Source organism: Cervus elaphus, chromosome 1 (assembly GCF_910594005.1).
Source record: "Cervus elaphus chromosome 1, mCerEla1.1, whole genome shotgun sequence".
Lineage (NCBI taxonomy): Eukaryota > Metazoa > Chordata > Mammalia > Artiodactyla > Cervidae > Cervus > Cervus elaphus.
Window position 1 is genome coordinate 32570745 of NC_057815.1, and position 18546 is coordinate 32589290.

The window sequence follows — 18546 nt, forward strand, 5'->3', positions numbered from 1 at the left end:
CTTGGCTTAATGTGCTCCAAGTCCATCCATGCTGCTGCAAATGGCAAAATTTCATTCTTTATGGCTGAGTAATATTCCATTGTATATGGATGGGATACACATTGTATATGTATATTCCATCATATACACATATGTGTGTGTATGTATATATATGTATATGTATATATGTACACTACCACTTGTTTATTCATTCATCTCTTGATGGATATTTAGGTTGCTGCCATATCTTGACAACTGTGAATGACGCTGCTATGAACATTGGGGTGCATGTATCTTTTTGAACTAATGTTTTTTCTTTTTTCCAGATACATACCCAGAAGTGGAATTGCTGGGTCCTATGATCGTTCCATTTTTAGTTTTTAGAGAAACCTCCATAATGTTTCCCAGCTGCACCAATTTACATTGCCACCAACACTGTATGAGGGTTCCCTTTTTCCTACATTCTTGCCAACATTTGTTATTTGTTAAACCTCAGATTTGTTTAAAAAAAGTGTGGGGGGAATCCTGTGATTCTGCAGTCAAGATCCCCAAAGTACATATTTTATAACAATAATTTAGCAGTTAGATGATTATGTAACAGTACATGTTTCCTTGTTCTCATAAAATGTCATTAGGCAAAAATAGTCAATGTTGAAATTTAGCAGTTTTTTGGGGTATATATTCTTTCAAACTTTTACACATTTGAGATAAAATACAAAGCTCTTAAGCTTTTTATTGCAATGAAGACCCAACACAGCCAAATAAATACATATTAAAAAATAAAAATAAAAAGCAGCACAGATGGAAGTTTTGGAAACTTTTTAAAAAATAGAAACTTCCTAAAACAGTGAAAACTTACTAGATTCTGTTTATTGTATCCTGAAGGAATTTGTTCTTATTAAAAACTATCAATGAATGAAAAAAATGCAAATGGGTGCAAAGATTGGTATTTATCACGTTTCAAGAAATGATAAAGAGAATGAAAATGTATGTCAGCAAAATGTTAAACATTCAAAATTGAAGTTGGATTTCAAAAGCATACATGCAACTATTAGTGCTATGGAATAAAGACAATGTGCGTGCTCGCTCGTTCAGTCTTGTCGGACTCTGCGACCCCAGGGACTGTAGCCCGCCGAGCTCCTCTGCCTACGGGATTTTTCGGGCAAGAATACTGGAGTGGGCTGCCTTTTCTACTTCAGGGGACCTTTCCTACCCAGGGAGTGAACTTGCATCTCCTAGGTTTATTCTTTACCACTGAGCCACCTGGGAAGCCCCATTGACTCTATACTTAGAGGGTAAAATATTTAAAAACAACAACAAATAATTAACACAACAGCAAATCATTCCGCTCCTTGGGCTGAAACGTGCAAAACGAGGATCACAATTCTAATTCACCGATTTTGTGTGTGTGTATACTGGGGGTTGGGGGGTGTGTGTCAGCCTGCGATTTGCCAAAGAAAAGACAGGGCAAAGTAAAAGCCTTTTAAGTGTTAAGTTGCATGACGTCACCATAGTAACAGCAAGCTGGGCTCTTGCGCCTATTTAAAGCGACGGCATGCTTTAGGAGCCACTCAGCCCCGCCCTCTTCCTCAGATTGCCCCGCCTCCACTTCCACCCGAGACTGATTCGCTCCGCCCCGCGAATTCCAAGTCGCCAATCACCATCCAGTTTTCCCTGGTCGTGGACCGCGCGTGCCCCGGTTTTAAAAGCCCGGGGGCTGGCTCCTGGTTTCGCGCCTGCGCAGTCGTCCTCTCGCCCCACGCTGGTTCCGCGTCCTCTCAGTGCGTTATCTCCGCGCTTGGCCAGAGGGGTCTCGAGTCTCACCGAGGTGTGGGCTGTCGCCGCCGCCGCCGCGATGGGAAAAACAGCGGACTCTCGGGCTACGGGAGCCCGGCCCGACCCGGTGCGGAGCTTCAATCGTTGGAAGAAGAAACACAGCCACAAGCAGAGCCAAAAGAAGCAGATGAGGAAGCAGCAGAAGAAACCCGAGTGGCAGGTCGAACGCGAGGTTATCAGCCGCCTCATGGAGAATTACGAGAAGGTAAGACAGGCGCCGGGGAGGGGGCGCCGGGCCGCATCTTCCTGCCGCACTGGGCCGCACGGGCGAGCGGGCCGACCGGGCACTGGGGAGCAGGAGAAGGGGGTGGGATGAGAGGTGCCCCCGGTGACCCTGTTGAGGCCACAGGTGGTCTGCTGGGTGCCAAGCCCAGGCCTCCTGACCGACCAGGCCGCCCTCTGGCTCACTACAGCGGTTTTATAAAATGGGGAAAATATAGTAGTGCTTAAGCATGGGGAGATTAATTGCTGTAATAGTTATCAGTTCAGTTCAGTCGCTCAGTCGTGTCCGACTCTTTGCGACCCCAGGGACTACTGCAGCACGCTAGGCCTCCCTGTCCATCACCAACTCCCGGAGTTTATTCAAACTCATGGCCATTGAGTCGGTGATGCCATCCAACCATCTCATCCTCTGTCGTCCCCTTCTCCTCCTGCCTTCAGTCTTTCCCAGCATCAGGGTCTTTTCAGATGAGTCAGTTCTTCGCATCAGGTGGCCAAAGTATTGGAGTTTCAGCTTCAGCATCAGTCCTTCCAATGAATATTCAGGACTGATTTTCTTTAGGATGGACTGGTCGGGTCTCCTCGCAGTCCAAGGGACTCTCAAGAATCTTCTCCAGCCCCACAGTTCAAAAGCATCAATTCTTCGGTGCTCAACTTACGTTATAGTCCAACTCTCACATCCATACATGACTACTGGAAAAACCATAGCTTTGACTGGACAGACTTTTGTTGGTAAAGTAATGTCTCTGCTTTTTAACATGCTGTCTAGGGTGGTCATGACTTTCCTTCCAAGGAGCAAGCGTCTTTTAATTTCATGACTGCAGTCACCATCTGCAGTGGTTTTGCAATGTTCATAAAAATAATACAACCTAATGGTAAATAATGACACATTGTAAGCCACTCACCATGTGGTTTACATTAATTATTTGACTTGATCTGAGGTATTGGGTCTTATTTCCCTTTTACAGATGAGAACCTTGAGGATCCAGGAGAATAAGAAACTTGTCTTTAGCTCTCACATGTAGTAAGTGGTGTGGCATTGGAACCTAGACTCATGTTTCTCTGATTCCAAAGCCTTTGCTTTTAACCACTATGCTAGAATTGTGTCTCTGAACATCACCCATCCTTCCTACACTTATTTCATTTTCTCAACTGAAGGACAACAACTTGTTTCATGTCCCCATCCAAGAATTGCCATAGAAAAGCTGGATTCCTGGTCTGTTTCTGATACTTCACCATCCTACAGTGTATTTGATGTTCCCACGTGAGCATCCCTGTAGTTATCATTTTGACTTCTTGACTTCTCTTACCTGCTCAGGCTCCCTGGGGCTACCACTACCCTTTCTTTTCCTTCCCCATAAATTCTATGTCTGTTGGCCTTCACCCACCTCACTCAGCCTTTCAGTGATTGCTTCTTTTTAGTGCAGTGTAATCAGGGATTTAACATATGGGACATATCTGGAATTAAAGTCATCATGTGTCATGCTGGTATAGCTTTTCTTTAAATAACCCTTAGATCAAAAGTAAGGTTAGATAAAGCTTAGAGTTTGTTTTGGGCTTATGTATATATATATATATATACACACACACACACATATGTATACATATATATATTTTTGGGTGTGTGATTGGGGGTTTTAAGTTATGATGATGATTTGGTTCTGACTTTTGCTCACCTGTGGGGTTGCAAAGAGTCGGACACGACTGAACATGCATGTGCACCTCACCTTGGCTCACCTGATGAGTGACTTTGGGCAAGTTACTCTGCTTCTCTTTTCTTGTCTTTAAAAGGAATAATAGTATCTACCTTCATTAGTTATGGGTATTCTTGTTATTCAGTCTCTAAGTCGTGTCTGACTCTTTGTGACCCCGTGGACTGTAGCCCACCAGGCTCCTTTGTCTATGGGATTTTCTAGGCAAGAATACTGGAGTGGGTTGCCATGCACTCCTCCAGGGGATCTTCCCAGGTCAAACCCAGGTCTCCCACATTGCAGGCAGATTCTTTACCATCTGAGCCACCTTGGAAGCTCACTATCATCTGGAGGTTCCTCAAATTCATGTCCATTGAGTTCGTAATGCCATCTAATCATCCTCTGCGTCTCCCTTCTCCTTTGCCTTCAATTTTCCCAACATCAGGGGCTTTTTCAGTGAGTCAGCTCTTCACATCAGGTGGCCAAAGTATTGGAGCTTCAGCATCAGTCCTTCCAGTGAATATTTAGGGTTGACTGCCATTAGGGCTGACTGGTTTGATCTCCTTGCTGTCCAAGGGACTTTGAAGAGTCTTCTCCAGCACCACAATTCGAAAGCATCAATTCTTTGGTGCTCAGCCTTCTTTATGGTCCAACTTTCACATCCGTACATGATACTGGAAAAACTATAGCTTTGACTGGACGGACCGTTGTTGGCAAAGTGATGTCTCTGCTTTTTAATGTGCTGTCTAGGTTGGTCATAGCTTTCCTTCCAAGGAGCAAGTGTCTTTTAAATTCATGATTACAGTCACTGTCCATAGTGATTTTGGAGCCCAAGAAAATAAAATCTGTCACTGTTTTCACTTTTTCTCCTCCTTCATGTTTGCCATGAAGTGATGGTGCTGAATGCCATGATCTTAGTTTTTTGAATGTTGAGTTTTAAGTTGGCTTTTTCACTCTCCTTTTTCACCCTCATCAGGAGGCTCTTTAGTTCCTCTTCATTTTCTACCACTAGAGTGGTATTATCTACGTATCTGAGGTTGTTATTTCTCCTGGCAATCTTGATTCCAGCCTGGGATTCATCTAGCCTGGCATTTCGTGTGATGTACTCTGCATATAAGAAATAGTCAGGGTAACAACATACGGCCTTGTACTGCTTTCCGAAGTTTGAAAGTTATGAGTGGTTAGTAAGTATGCATGTAAAGTGTGCTGCACAATGTCTGATGCATAAATTTTCCACATATTACCTGTTATATTTTTATTACTACTGCTGTATACACAGTACCTCAAGAAGCCTTTGTAAGGTAAATTACTGTTAGATTACATTTTGGGCCCTTCTTCATCTGACTGGAATTGCCTCTAGAGGAGAGCCTCATCCCTTTCTTCTTACTCTGTTCTGTTCTCTTATGTAATCCCAAGGCTTATTTCTGTGACTCCTTGTATTCTACCCAGAGCTATTCTGACTTCATATCATTTTTCTCCCCCCTGGTGGTGCTGGACGTCTTTATTTAACTGTGTCATAAAATATCTTAAATGCCACAAATCTAAAACTGAGTTCATTATCTCTTTCTCCTAAAATCACAGTCTTGTATGTATTTCCGTATTGCCCCCATGGCAAATTAACCACAAACATGGTGACTTAAAACAGCAGAAATTTATTCTGTCACAGTTCTGGAAGCTAGAAGTCGGAAATAGCTTAATCAAGTTGAAATCAAGGTGTCAGTGGGACACACTCCCTCTAGAGGCTGTAGGGGAACTTCTGTTTCTTGCCTTTCGTAGCTTCTGGTGGCTGTTTTCCTTGGCCTGTGGCTGTGGAAGTCCAATTTCTGCCTCCACAGACCCACTGCCTTCTGTTCTGTGTCACACGTACCTATGTCCTTTTTTTGGTAAGGGTGCTTTGATCACATTTAGGGTCTACTCAGATAATTGAGTAGATATCTACTCAGATAATCTCCCGACAAGCTCTTAATCACCGTGCAAAGTCACTTTTGTCGTGTGAGATACATATTTGGGGACCATTATTTAGGCTACCACGTTCAGAGTGCTAAGTGGCTTCAGTCATGTCCGACTCTTTGCAGCCCCATGGACTGTAGCCTGCCATACTTCTCGGTCCATCGGATTCTCCAGGCGGGAATACTGGAATTGGTTGCCATGCCCTCTTCCAGGGAATCTTCCTGACCCAGGGAACTAACCTGAGTCTCTTATGTCTCCTGTATTGGCAGGTGGGTTCTTTATCACTCGCGCCACCTGGGAAGCTACCACATCCTGGCCCCAGCCTAAGCAGACTGCTGAGCTGGAAACCTAGGATTAATCCCGGAGGCTTCCTTCTTACCACTCACATTCTGTTAGTCACACTGGTGATCAGCCTTGCTTCTTCGGGTTCTCAGTGCTTCTGCATCGCCACTGCTTGCCTTAGTTCAGGCTCCGTCATCCCTTGCCTGGGTTACCTCAGGAGCTATTGCTTTAACGTGGGTCAGCAGGCAGGACAGAATAGTCAGTGGTTTTAGTTTTGCAGGTTGTGAGGGTGAAACTACTCAACTCTGCCATTGTAACACAAAAGCTGGCCTTATAAATACTTAAACAGGCATAGCAAACCTTCAGTTACTAAAGCAGGTGGTGGGGTTTGTCCCTTCCATCTTACTGCTTTCTAATCTAGTCTCCATATTGCTGCTAGAATGATTCTTTCCGAGATGAAATCCCAGTCCATTATTACTCCTGATTAAAGTCCTTCTTGGCTCACAGTTATTTTCAGTTAAACACTTCAACATGTCAGCATATTCTAGTCCAGTGAAAGGGTAAGTTCCTTATGATCAGGCAGACCTGGTTTAAATCTCACTCAGTTTAAGTGTTGACTAGCCAAATTTCTGAATATCCCTGTGTCTCAGTTTCTTTATTGAACAGAGATTGTTAACCACTGAGAATGTTGTAGGGCTCAAGTGAGGTAACGTGTGTAAGCCAAGTGGTATGTGGCAGGCACACGTGAACGAGCAGCCTGCGCTCTTGTGAGCTGGCCAGACTCCTTGATGTTTCCACTGCTTGCTGTGAGCAGTCCCATTCCTCCAACGCTGAGGACGTCTAGTTGTCCTCCAAGATTTACCACCAACTTTTCTTGCTGACCTCTGCTGGTATGGTTAGGGCTGCTGTGTGTCTGTAGCATTTCATATATGCCTTTATTATATCATCAGCAGGCTGTGATGACTGCCTTTAACTTCTTTGTCAGTTCTTCCACTGGGCCATTGATACACTCCCTTTGCTCTCCCCAAAGGTGGGTCCCGCAGTGCTTGTCCTTAAGAAGGCCCTTTGTGTTTAGATGTTTGGTGCATGCTGGCCTTTTCCAGGTGACTTTATTCTGCTTGGTAACATGGATCCACTCATTTTGATCTCTTGTTTTAATAATATTTACTAACATTTATCAAGCTTTTATACATGTTGACTTGCCATATCCTCACAGCAAACAACCCTATGAGATTGTTCCCGTTATATGTTACGAAACTTTAAGACACAGCAAGGCTAAATAATTGGCACAACGTTAAACAGTAAGTGAAAAAGTTCTAATCCAGGAGATATAGGTCTAATGCCAGGGCTCCAAATCACCATGTTTTACTGCTTTGCATGGAAATATTTAAATCCCAGTCTTTTCACTAAGTTGAAGGAGCAGTTTTTTCCTCACCAAATATTGTTTTTATTTTTTTTTTAATTTTAGAAATATTTTATTAAGAAATAAATGCAGTATGAAATCAGTTGCCTGGGTTAGCAGTCCTGGGATACAGTCAGAGCAGATTGTAGGTAAAAAGGGGCAGACCCTCAGCATATGGCTTCTCAGATGGTAGAATTTATACATTACAGTTTTATTGCATTGGACAGTACACAGGTGGTGTTTAGTAGCCTCACTGGTGAAATACTGAACAATTTGATTCAGAGACATTTGAAACAATTTGACAGGTAGTTGTTGAAGCATAGGTAAAGATAGGTGGGGAAAAAAAAATAACTGTATCCCTTGGCAGGTGTGGTGGGGTTGATACATTTTAACAAATGTAATGGTAGTAAATATGTGCAGTGCTGTGGAGCAAGGGGATAGTATAATTAGGGGGAAAGGTTCAGTTTTTCTCTGCAGAGCCCATTTTGGCCTTACGATTGAGAGAAAGGTTTTTCCTCTGGGCATGCTACCCTTCCTCTTGGTGGTCGCAGCCTCAGGCCTGGCCTGTGGAGCTGAAAGTGGGCTGAATTTCAGCTTCCCCACCTCAGCCTTAGCAGATGCCTTTGTGTAGGGCACGAACTGCCTAGCAGTTTGTGGTAGCCATGAGTGGAGCTGGTTCTTGAATGATGTGTCCTCCAGGTAGAAAAGATTGGCCACGGACATTGTAGGTGGAGGGAGCAACATGAAGAAATACAAAAAAATGTGAAAATGTGTGGTGTTCTTTGAGGGGGACCTACTCCTTGGCATATGTTGTATGTTTCAGAAGTGGCCTCAGATGAGGTTGAAGAAGGGAGTTGCAAGTAGACTGAATGGCTTTGAAGGCTGTAGCAGGTAGAATAATGACCTAGAGATGTCAGCATCCTAATCCCCAGACCTGTGATTAAGTTATATGGCAAGGATTGCAGACTTTAAAATGTGTTGACCCATCTGGATTATCCAAGTGGACCCAGTGTAACCATCGAGGGGTCCTTAAACATGCAGGAGGGAGGCAGGAGAGTCAGTGTCTGGGGGCTGTGAAATGAGAGACTTGACTGCCTTGCTGGCTGGGTTTTCAAAACTATAAAGGGGACCATAAGCCAAGGAATATGAGCAGCCTCTAGGAGGTGGAAAAAGCAAGGAAATGGATTCTCTTCTAAAGTTGCCCAAAAGAATGCAGCCCTGCCAACACATTGGTTTTAGCTGAGGAAACTAGTTTTGGCCTTCTGACTTGCAGAATTGTAAGTTAATAAATAAATGTTGGTTTAAGTCACTGTTTTGGGTAGTTTGTGACAGCAACAGTAGGAATAATATACAGAAGCTATGTTTAAAAACCTTATCTGGAAGCAGTGATGAGTTTCTGGGAGGCAATTAGACACCATATCTAAATTATAAAGGATCTAGAGGCTGCTGCTGCTGCTGCTAAGTCGCTTCAGTTGTGTCCGGCTCTGTGCGATCCCATAGACGGCAGCCCACCAGGCTCCCCCATTCCTGGGATTTTCCAGGCAAAAGTACTGGAGTGGGGTGCCATCACCTTCTCCAATCTAGAGGCTAGGCTGTTGGTATAATCTAGATCTTGGATCCTTTGAGAGGCAGATACCCAGATGGGATTAAGTGAGTTGGAATTTATTGGGGGAACGTGTAAAGGTAAAGGAGAAGGACTAGGAATAGGGAGGGAAAGGAGAGAGGACAGGAGGAGTGGGTAGGAAGCACTCAGGCTGCAGCGCTGTTTTTAGAAAGCTTCTCCTGACAGGATGTCCTCGAACCAAAGTTGCCCTTCAGAGGGACGCCTTGTTCTGCGGGAATGGGTACCTCTGTGGCATTTGGTCATTAACTGGGCACAGGCCAGACAGGCATGACTTTTTCAGTGGTGGCTCTAGAGGGGTGACAGCTGGCGTTTATCAGCCAGCTCTGCTTCCACAGTGGGAACTCTGGGGGGCTTATTTCTAAGGCCACCAGGTAGGGCCTGTGTTCTCAAGGGGCTGATACAGAGCTGAGGATTGAAGCTTAGTGAGAAATGTTGAACTGTTTATTTTAGTTCAGCAACTGTTTTCACTTGCTGAATGACTCAAGCTCTCTGCACCTGGGATTCATTTAGATATTTATTGTAATCAGCTATGCTGTATAGGAACTCTGCTTTCTAATCTATTTTTTTTTTTTTCTTCTTAGTCAAAGTTGGGTCTGGTGTGATTTGAGGTAGATTGCTTTTTTTCTCTTGATTGCAATAGGTGGAGCATTCTAGGAAGTATTAAATACTTTCTTCCCTCATGCTTTGGGATGTAAAAGCATCATTCACTTTTGTGAGAAATGAGACATTTGGAAGTAAAGGAGCGGGGTTAAGTAATATCCACCTCCACCCTGTTCCCCTTACTCTGCCCCCTCTAACTTTTCCAGCAGTTCTGAGAAGTTCTCAGTAAGTACCATCACTGAAATGTCTGTTCTCTGATTTCAAAAGAATGATGATACAGATTTTAGAGAGTGTATGATTTTTCTGGACATCACCAGATGGTCAATACCGAAATCAGATTGATTATATTCTTTGCAGCCAAAGATGGAGAAGATGCTGAAGCCAAAGATGCTGACTCTATACAGTCAGCAAAAACAAGACCAGGAGCTGACTGTGGCTCAGATCATGAACTCCTTATTGCCACATTCAGACTTAAATTGAAGAAAGTAGGTAAAACCACTAGACCATTCAGATATGACCTAAATCAAATCCCTTACGATTATACAGTAGAAGTGGGAAATAGATTCAAGGAATTAGATTTGATAGAGTGCCTGAAGAACTGGACTATAAGGAAAGCTGAGTGCTGAAGAATTGATGCTTTTGAACTGTGGTGTTGGAGAAGACTCTTGAGAGTCCCTTGGACTGCAAGGAAATCCAACCAGTCTATTCTAAAGGAGATCAGTCCTGAGTGTTCATTGGAAGGACTGTTGTTGAAGCTGAAACTCCAATACTTTGGCCACCTGATGTGAAGAACTGACTCATTTGAAAAGACCCTGATGCTGGGAAAGACTGAAGGCAGGAGGAGAAGGGGATGACAGAGGATGAGATGGTTGGATGGCATTACCGACTCAATGGCCATGAGTTTGAGTGAACTCTGGGAGTTGGTGATGGACAAGGAGTCCTGGCGTGCTGCGGTCCATGGGGTTGAAAAGAGTTGGACATGACTGAGCGACTGAACACAGATGATTTTTCTAAGAGTGTTTTTTTTTTTTTTCCCCCCTAAGGAAAGAAAAGGATGAAGGTAAGGGGAAAGAGAGTCTTTCTTTTTTATTGGTAGGAACCATAGCCATCTTCTGCTGTGGCCTCCAAGTATTCTTTGGACTGTAATTGACAGTTTTCTAGAACAGGGCTTCCCTGTTAGCTTTCCTGATGGCTCAGCTGGTAAAGAATCCGCCTGCAATGCGGAGACCTGGATTCGATCCCTGGGTTGGGAAGATCCCCTGGAGAAGGGAACGACTACCCACTCCAGTATTCTGGCCTGAAGAATTCCATGGACTGTGTAGTCCATGGGGTCACAAAGAGTCAGACATGACTGAGAGACTTTCACTTTCACTTTTAGAATTGGAGGGGGGGGGGCAGACTTTTTCTGTAAAGGGCCAAATAGTGAATATTAAGTTTTGTGGGCCATAGTATATAAATGAATGGTTGTAGCTGTGCTCCAGATAACTGTATTTATAAAACAGGAAAGGAATTGGATTTGGTCTGTGGGCCATGGTTTGCTGACCCTTGTTCTAGAGCATCAGTGAAGTAAAAACTTATTGTTTCTTTGGTGACATCTTTCTAAGTGTATAGCGTACCGCTTTGTGTGTGTTATGTGTTTGTGTATAGCTTTATGTTCTAATGGTTGGCAGAGTGCTGGAAGAGCTTCCTTCTTCCAGACTTTCCCTCTAGGAGGTTGATAAACTTTAGAAAGATGTGCACCACGGTGCATTACTTTGTGCGTTGCAAAGAGTAGCCCACTTGGCCTGTGGACTGTACCTTTGATGGGGATTAAAGAGTGTGTTACCCATCTAGCTCTTATAACCGTTCCACTTGCTCTGAAAACAGATTTTTAGCTAATGTCCAGTTTGGGAAATTACCTCCTAACTTAGGTTCCTTGATAGGACAGGATATTATTTGAATAAACTTTTCTCCTTTTACTGCTCATACACTGATTCTGCCTCCTCTCCAATGTTATCCGAAATGATTTGTAGGGATTAAGGCAATGTGTTAATATTTGTGTTACATCATTTGAGGCCAGAGAATAACCCTGTCTGGACTGTATTAAGAATCTAGACTCTTGGGAAAGACGATATGTGGACTAAAATGAAATACAAGGTGTCATCCCTTTACTTCCTGGAGTGTAATTTAACTAAATCAACCTTAGAAATGCAGCCTTCTCCTTTTGTGGATCATATATTTTGGCAACATATTCCCATATCTGCGAAGTTCCTGCTTTCAGCATCTGCAATAAAATGAAATCCAGAAAATTGGGTTTATCCTAATAAAACAATGTCAGTGATGAACATTAGATAATGTAAAGTTAAAGGGCAAAATGTTACTTCTTGTGGCTTCAGATCAGGACACAGACACTTCCACTGGTTATGGTTAAACAATACTCTCTCAGTATACCCCCAAATAAGTAGTTGTCAGGTTGGATTTGAGAGGTTTGTGCTAGCAAGATATATTTCTGCACCTAATTTCAGTTTATTCTCCAAAGTGTGTAAAGAGACCTATTCTCATCATGGTCTTTGGTTTATAGTCATTTTGCCCTTACATCCTAAACTGATATTCTTTGAAGAAAGGGCTGACAGTAAATTTTCTTCCTAAAAATGACGTAATGACTTATTGTGTTGTTAACATTTTAGAGGTTTTCGTGGATATTGAAGGTAGTAGTGTGTGTACGTTGAGTGAAGTTATTTTTTTTTTAAAAAGTAGAAATGATTACAAAGTTATATTTTTGATGATAGCTTCCTCAAGGCTTATTTTTTCCAGAGGGAATGATGGTTTTTAACTAGAGTGATGCTTGGATTTATTCCTATAGTACAAAGGATGAGCTAAGCAGCACAGTTTAGACAAAAATTAGTTTTGTTGCAAAACAAGTTATGCAGTATGTTATTTTGTCTAATGTGGTCCCTTTTTACTTTTCAGATAAATGTAAATGAAATTACAAGATTTTCAGATTTTCCCTTGTCCAAAAAAACACTGAAAGGTAAGTTCATATTGTTGGACTTCTTGATGCCTTTTTTTTTTTCATTTATTTTTTATTAGTTGGAGGCTAATTACTTTACAATATTGTAGTGGTTTTTGTCATACATTGATATGAATCAGCCATGGATTTACATGTATTCCCCATCCCGATCCCCTCTCCCACCTCCCTCTCTACCCGATCCCTCTGGGTCTTCCCAGTGCACCAGGTCCGAGCACTTGTCTCATGCATCCAACCTAGGCTGGTGATCTGTTTCACCCTAGATAATATACATGTTTTGATGCTGTTCTCTCGAAACATCCCACCCTTGCCTTCTCCCACAGAGTCCAAAAGTCTGTTCTGTACATCTGTGTCTCTTTTTCTGTTTTGCATATAGGGTTATCATTACCATCTTTCTAAGTTCCATATATATGTGTTAGTATACTGTAATGATCTTTATCTTTCTGGCTTACTTCACTCTCTATAATGGGCTCCAGTTTCATCCATCTCATTAGAACTGATTCAAATGAATTCTTTTTAACGGCTGAGTAATATTCCATGGTGTATATGTACCACAGCTTCCTTATCCATTCGTCTCCTGATGGGTTGATGCCTTTTTATAAATGGAAAAAAGTTTAGAGAAAGTTTAACCTGGGAAAAAATCTTACTTTGGCAAGTAATTTTGATATCATGAAAACCTGTAACAAGAAACAGTGTTAATTAAGTTTTCCGATTCGTCATTCTCATTCTTTCTGGACTGGCTAAGAAACCATGGTAAAAAACCAAGGTCCCAGGGCCTCCAAGTAATTAAAATGTTAGTTAAAATAAGCAAGAGAAGAAACTGGGTGGCTTAAACAATAGAAATTTATTTTCTCATGGTTCTGGAGGCTGGAAGTCTGTGATCAAGGTGCTGGCAGAGGTGGTTTCCTCCGAGGGCCATAATGGAGGCGTCTGTTCCAGGCCTCTCTTCTTGGTGTACAGATGGTCAGCCCCCTGCTGCTTCATAAAGTAGTTGTCCCTCTGTGTTCTCACACCCCTAGTGTTTGTTTTTGTGTCCAAAATTTACCTTTTTGTAAAGACATTAGTCAGATTGGATTGGCTTCCCTGGTAGCTCGGAGGGTAAAGCATCTGCCTGCAATGCGGGAGACCTGGGTTCGATCCCTGGGTCGGGAAGATCCCCTGGAGAAGGAAATGGCAACTCACTCCAGTATTCTTGCCTGGAGAATCCCATGGACAGAGGAGCCTGGTAGGCTACAGTCCACGGGGTCGCCAAGAGTTGGACACGACTGAGCGACTTTACTTTCTTTCTTCCTTTCTTTCAGATTGGATTAGGGCCCACTCTAATGGGCTCATTTTAACTTAATCACCTCTTTAATCACCTGTCTCCAAATACAGTTGCAGTCTAAATACTGGTGGTTGGGATTCAACATATGAATTCTGGGAGTGAGGGGTGCACAGTTCAGCACCCCTGAACTGTGGATGCTCACATGCATCAGGGATGCTCTAAAGTGTCATTTTCTTCCCATCTGTACTGGCAGGTTTGCAAGAAGCCCAGTACCGTTTGGTAACTGAGATACAGAAGCAGACCATTGGGTTGGCTTTGCAAGGTAAAGATGTCCTTGGGGCTGCCAAGACTGGATCTGGCAAGACTTTGGCCTTTCTTGTTCCAGTAAGTAGTTTTTTTCATATTGGGTCAGGTCCTTGGTTACATGATTTTAAAGCATTCTGTGCCTAGATAGAAATAGATCATTATGTGAAGAGTTGTTTCGTGTTGGGTTTCCCTGGCCAAAATGCTGGCTTTATCAGACAGGTGCCACATCTCTCCTGTTATCTGTTGTATTCCCCATGTCCTAATATAGCACCTCGCACATGGTGGGCACTCATCACTTACTGAAGGAATACACTGTTATATGTGTCCGCAAGCCTGAATTCCTGAAGGTTATGGGGTGTTCCAGGGTGGCAGGTCAGAGAGGTGCTGCTCTGCAGTGAGCCTGGTGGGGTGGCAGGGAAGGCTGTTTCTGTTCTCTTGCAAACCTGCAAGTCGCATTTATGCTTGCCACTTACTGAGGATAAAGCTGAAATATGCTCACTTTAAGGAAATTGAGTCATTCATTGAGATTTTTCCAGGGCATTGTCTTTTATAGCAGTAAAACAATAAAGCCTCTGAGGAATTCACTTATTTCTGTTATGTGGTTGGTCTCATAGTTTTTAATTTCTGCTGAATAATCAACTCAGAAAAATCACGTTTGGTTTTTGGTTCCAAGTGTTACAAAATCATTTTTCTCTCAAGTCCTAATTTTTTATAGCAATATCTCGAAAATTCAGTCACTGTATAACTATAGCAGTTACACAGAGTTTATTTTAATGTGGTTTCTGTTCAGAAAATGGTGACAAATATTTTTCTGAAACGTGTTTTAATGGCCTGTGGGCTGTGCAGACCTTCCAGTGATTGCCAGTCTCCTCATGGTTTGTCTCTGGTAGCTGCTGAGTTGCCACAGGGCTTCTGTTCCTTCCCTCTGTGACTTGGGGAAGGATGCTCCTGATGAGTAGAAGGAAAAGAAGAAACAAAGCAAACAGCTTCTTCTGATTGAGACCCATGACGGTATGCTCTCTGCTTGAAAGTTGCCTTTGATTAGGAGTGGCAAGGCAGTCAAAAAGCTGCCTCTCTGAAGGACTTATTGAATGTGAATTTGTTCTTTTGTGAGGTGCTGGAAGCCTTGTATCGTCTGCAGTGGACCTCAACAGATGGGCTAGGGGTTCTGATTATATCACCTACAAGAGAACTGGCCTATCAGACATTTGAGGTTCTCCGAAAAGTAGGGAAGAATCATGACTTTTCAGCTGGCCTCATCATCGGTGGAAAGGTTTGTCTTTTTATCCTTGTCCTTCTTTCTTTCCTTCTGTGCCTTATGTTGGAGCACTGTGGCAGTTGGCCAGGAAGAGGTGGAGATTTCATCTAAACAGACAGGCTGGCCCCCTAGACAGGAGGTGGTAGCATCCTGGTGTGGTCACTATCATCTAGAGTCTTTGAGTTTTGCTGGTCCAGAAAGTTTGTTTTGTCAGGGTATCTGGACTGATCTGATTCTCTGAGGTTAATTAAATCCTACTAACCTGAAAAATCTATTTGTTAATATTCATTGGGAAAGGTACTGTTTCAGTATGTGGACTAGTTCCTTTCAGTAAAATATCTGAGAGGTTGAATAATTCAGAACATTGCTGGGTCAGCAGCAGAAGAGAGGAAGGTGAATAGAAGGTAGTTTTGAGGAGTGTTTATTTTAGGTCCTGGTAAAGCCTGCTGCTTCACTTCTCCTTCTTTTAGTTTACCTGGGCTACTTGTTTCTGCTACAGTCCCTTCTAGGTTGTGAGGATAAATACTTGAATTCTTGAATTTGTATGCAAATATGCACAAGAAAAGAATGAGTATCACAAGCCCTCAGATGCTCATGTACCTGTCACCCAGCTTTAACAAATAACATTCTGTGGCTCTTCTTTTGAGGAAGGATTTTCTAGAAATTGGAGAACTCAACTCTTTTTTGCAGTCCAGGAAATGCAGTGAGTGGTATCACAGAGCCTGTTTATTGTCTCTGGATTCTGATTTAAAAAATGGGTTTAATCCTTGTTTTTAAGTCAGTTCTGGCAGACACAGGAGGAAGTAAAGACTTAGAGCTTTCATATATTTCTCATGGCTTCAAAATCTTGTATATGATTAAGATCTAGAGGAACTCTGAGTTCTTTAGATCATCACTGCGGACTTTTATTTGGCCCAGAAATTTGGATAGGCTGTAAAAACATAAGGGAGAAACTACATTTATTTCTAGAGTATCCACATTGCTATGATGAAATGCCACATGTAGCTGGCTTATATAGTTTTGGTACACAGGCTGCTCAGTGATGTGTCTATAATCAAAGGAAACAACTATTTTCAGGATCTGAAGCATGAAGCTGAGAGGATCAATAACATAAATATACTTGTTTGCACACCGGGTCGGCTTCTTCAACACATGGATGAAACAATATGTTTTCATGCTACCAATCTCCAAATGTTAGGTAAGTCTAATGAATCTTTATGAAAATAATCTCAGTCTTAGGAGCAAGCTCTCATAAATTTTAATGATAGAAATGTTTTACTGAATAAATACTTGGATTAAAAATCTTGAAAAGAACTCGAAGCAATTTTTTGACAAATGGTTCTAAATCCAGAGAGTACAACTGAGACCTTTTTTAAGTCAAAAGAGTCAGAAAGAGATAAGCACTCTATTCCATATGAAATTAGATTCCTCAGTATTTGACACTGCTAAGAGTTATATCTTTTAAGGTGAAAGATAAAAATCATCATCTACTTACGATGTTACCTATTGTGTATTTTTTAAATCAGCTTTTTGTCTTGGAATGATTTTAGCTTTATAGAATAGTTGCAGTGATAGTACAGGCAGTTCCTCTATACTCTTCCTTCCCTCAGTTTCCCCATTGTAACATCTTCTATAACTTTGGTACCTTTGCCAAAGTAAGTTACTAATGTTGGCGTGTGTGTGCGTGTGCCTGCTGAGTTTCTCAGCCGTGTCTGACTCTTTGTGGCCCCATAGACTGTAGCCTGCTTGGCTCCTCTGTCCATGGAATTTTTCAGGCAAGACTACCGGAGTAGGTTACCATTTCCTCCTCCAGAGGATCGTCGCCCCCCAGGGATTGAACCCGAGTCTCCTGTGTCTCCTGCATTGGCAGGCGGATTCTTTACCACTGAGCCACCTGGGAAGCCCTAACATTGGCACATTTATTTAATAATTTGAAACTTCTTTTTTTATTTCACCAGTTTTCCCACTAATTCCCTTTTTCTGTTCTAGAATCCTATCCAGAATACCATATTGGTTTTAGCCTAATGTGTATGTTAAATATTGTAGTCAGTGTGCATTTTCCCTTTTTAGTTCTTGATGAAGCAGATAGAATCTTGGATATGGGCTTTGCTGACACCATGAATGCTATTATTGAAAACCTTCCCAAGAAACGTCAGACTTTGCTTTTCTCAGCTACACAAACCAAATCTGTAAAGGACCTTGCACGCTTGAGTTTGAAAAATCCTGAGTATGTTTGGGTTCATGAAAAAGCAAAATACAGGTATGTATTACTTGAAATCATATTTGATGCAATCAAAATCGTGGTTCTCTTTTTAGATTGAGAATTTAGCTTTTTTAGGAAAGCATTTTAATGTTATTGATTAAATTTGCAAAGCATAGTGAATATAGTGGTAAAGTTATTTAAATTCTCAGTGCACCTTTAAATGTGCGACACCTCTAACGTAGTATTTCCCAAATTGTGGTGTGGGGAACAGATTCCCCCATAAAATGGGAGTGAGGTGGGAAAACGTGTTCCTAGATAGTTAAATAGCAAATGTTGAGTTAAGGTAAAGCAGTGTTCTTTAAGACTTCTCAGAACCTTTGATATTTTTATGAACATTGTGATTCTTAAAAGCAGTAGGAGATGAATAAAGCTTTCTGTATTTATCAAAATTATTTTGGTTTAGAATCTTTTTTTTTTAAGCTGTATTATGCAGGGCTGATGTGCTATGGAGCACATTTTATCAAATGCATTAATATTTAGCAAAATATTTTCTGTTTAAAACATTCCAGCAACAGCTGTTTTGTTTTGGTCTCACTAAAACTGGAAAGTAAGATATGTGTGTCTCTGTCAGTCATCTCCTACTTCTTTGATACCTGGGACCAATTTTGTGGAAGACAAGTTTTCTACTGACAGTGCGGGAGTGGGGTGGGATGGGCTGGTTTCTGAATGATTCAAGCTTAGTAGGTTTCACGCTCCTTTGAGAACCTAATGCTGCTGATCTGACCGGAGGCAGAGGTCAGGGGGTAATGAGATGGGGAGCTGCAATAAATACAGCTGAAGCTTCGCTCGCTCACCTCCTGCTGTGAGACCTGATTCCTACCAGGCCACAACGGCTACCAGGGTTGAGGACTCCTGCTCTTTGTGG

At 42.2% G+C, this 18546-nt stretch overlaps 1 protein-coding gene across 1 annotated transcript in view; it reads left to right on the forward strand.

The window, feature by feature from the left end:
- Positions 1-1712: 1712 nt before the first annotated feature.
- DDX10 (DEAD-box helicase 10) overlaps positions 1713-18546 on the forward strand; it is a 284268-nt gene continuing 267434 nt past the window's right edge. The window contains exons 1-6 of the mRNA XM_043898607.1: positions 1713-2020; positions 12533-12593; positions 14108-14238; positions 15275-15433; positions 16496-16616; positions 17489-17678. Coding sequence (XP_043754542.1) covers positions 1835-2020; positions 12533-12593; positions 14108-14238; positions 15275-15433; positions 16496-16616; positions 17489-17678 — 848 coding nt within the window. The 5' untranslated portion in view covers positions 1713-1834. The remainder of the gene's footprint in view (positions 2021-12532; positions 12594-14107; positions 14239-15274; positions 15434-16495; positions 16617-17488; positions 17679-18546) is intronic.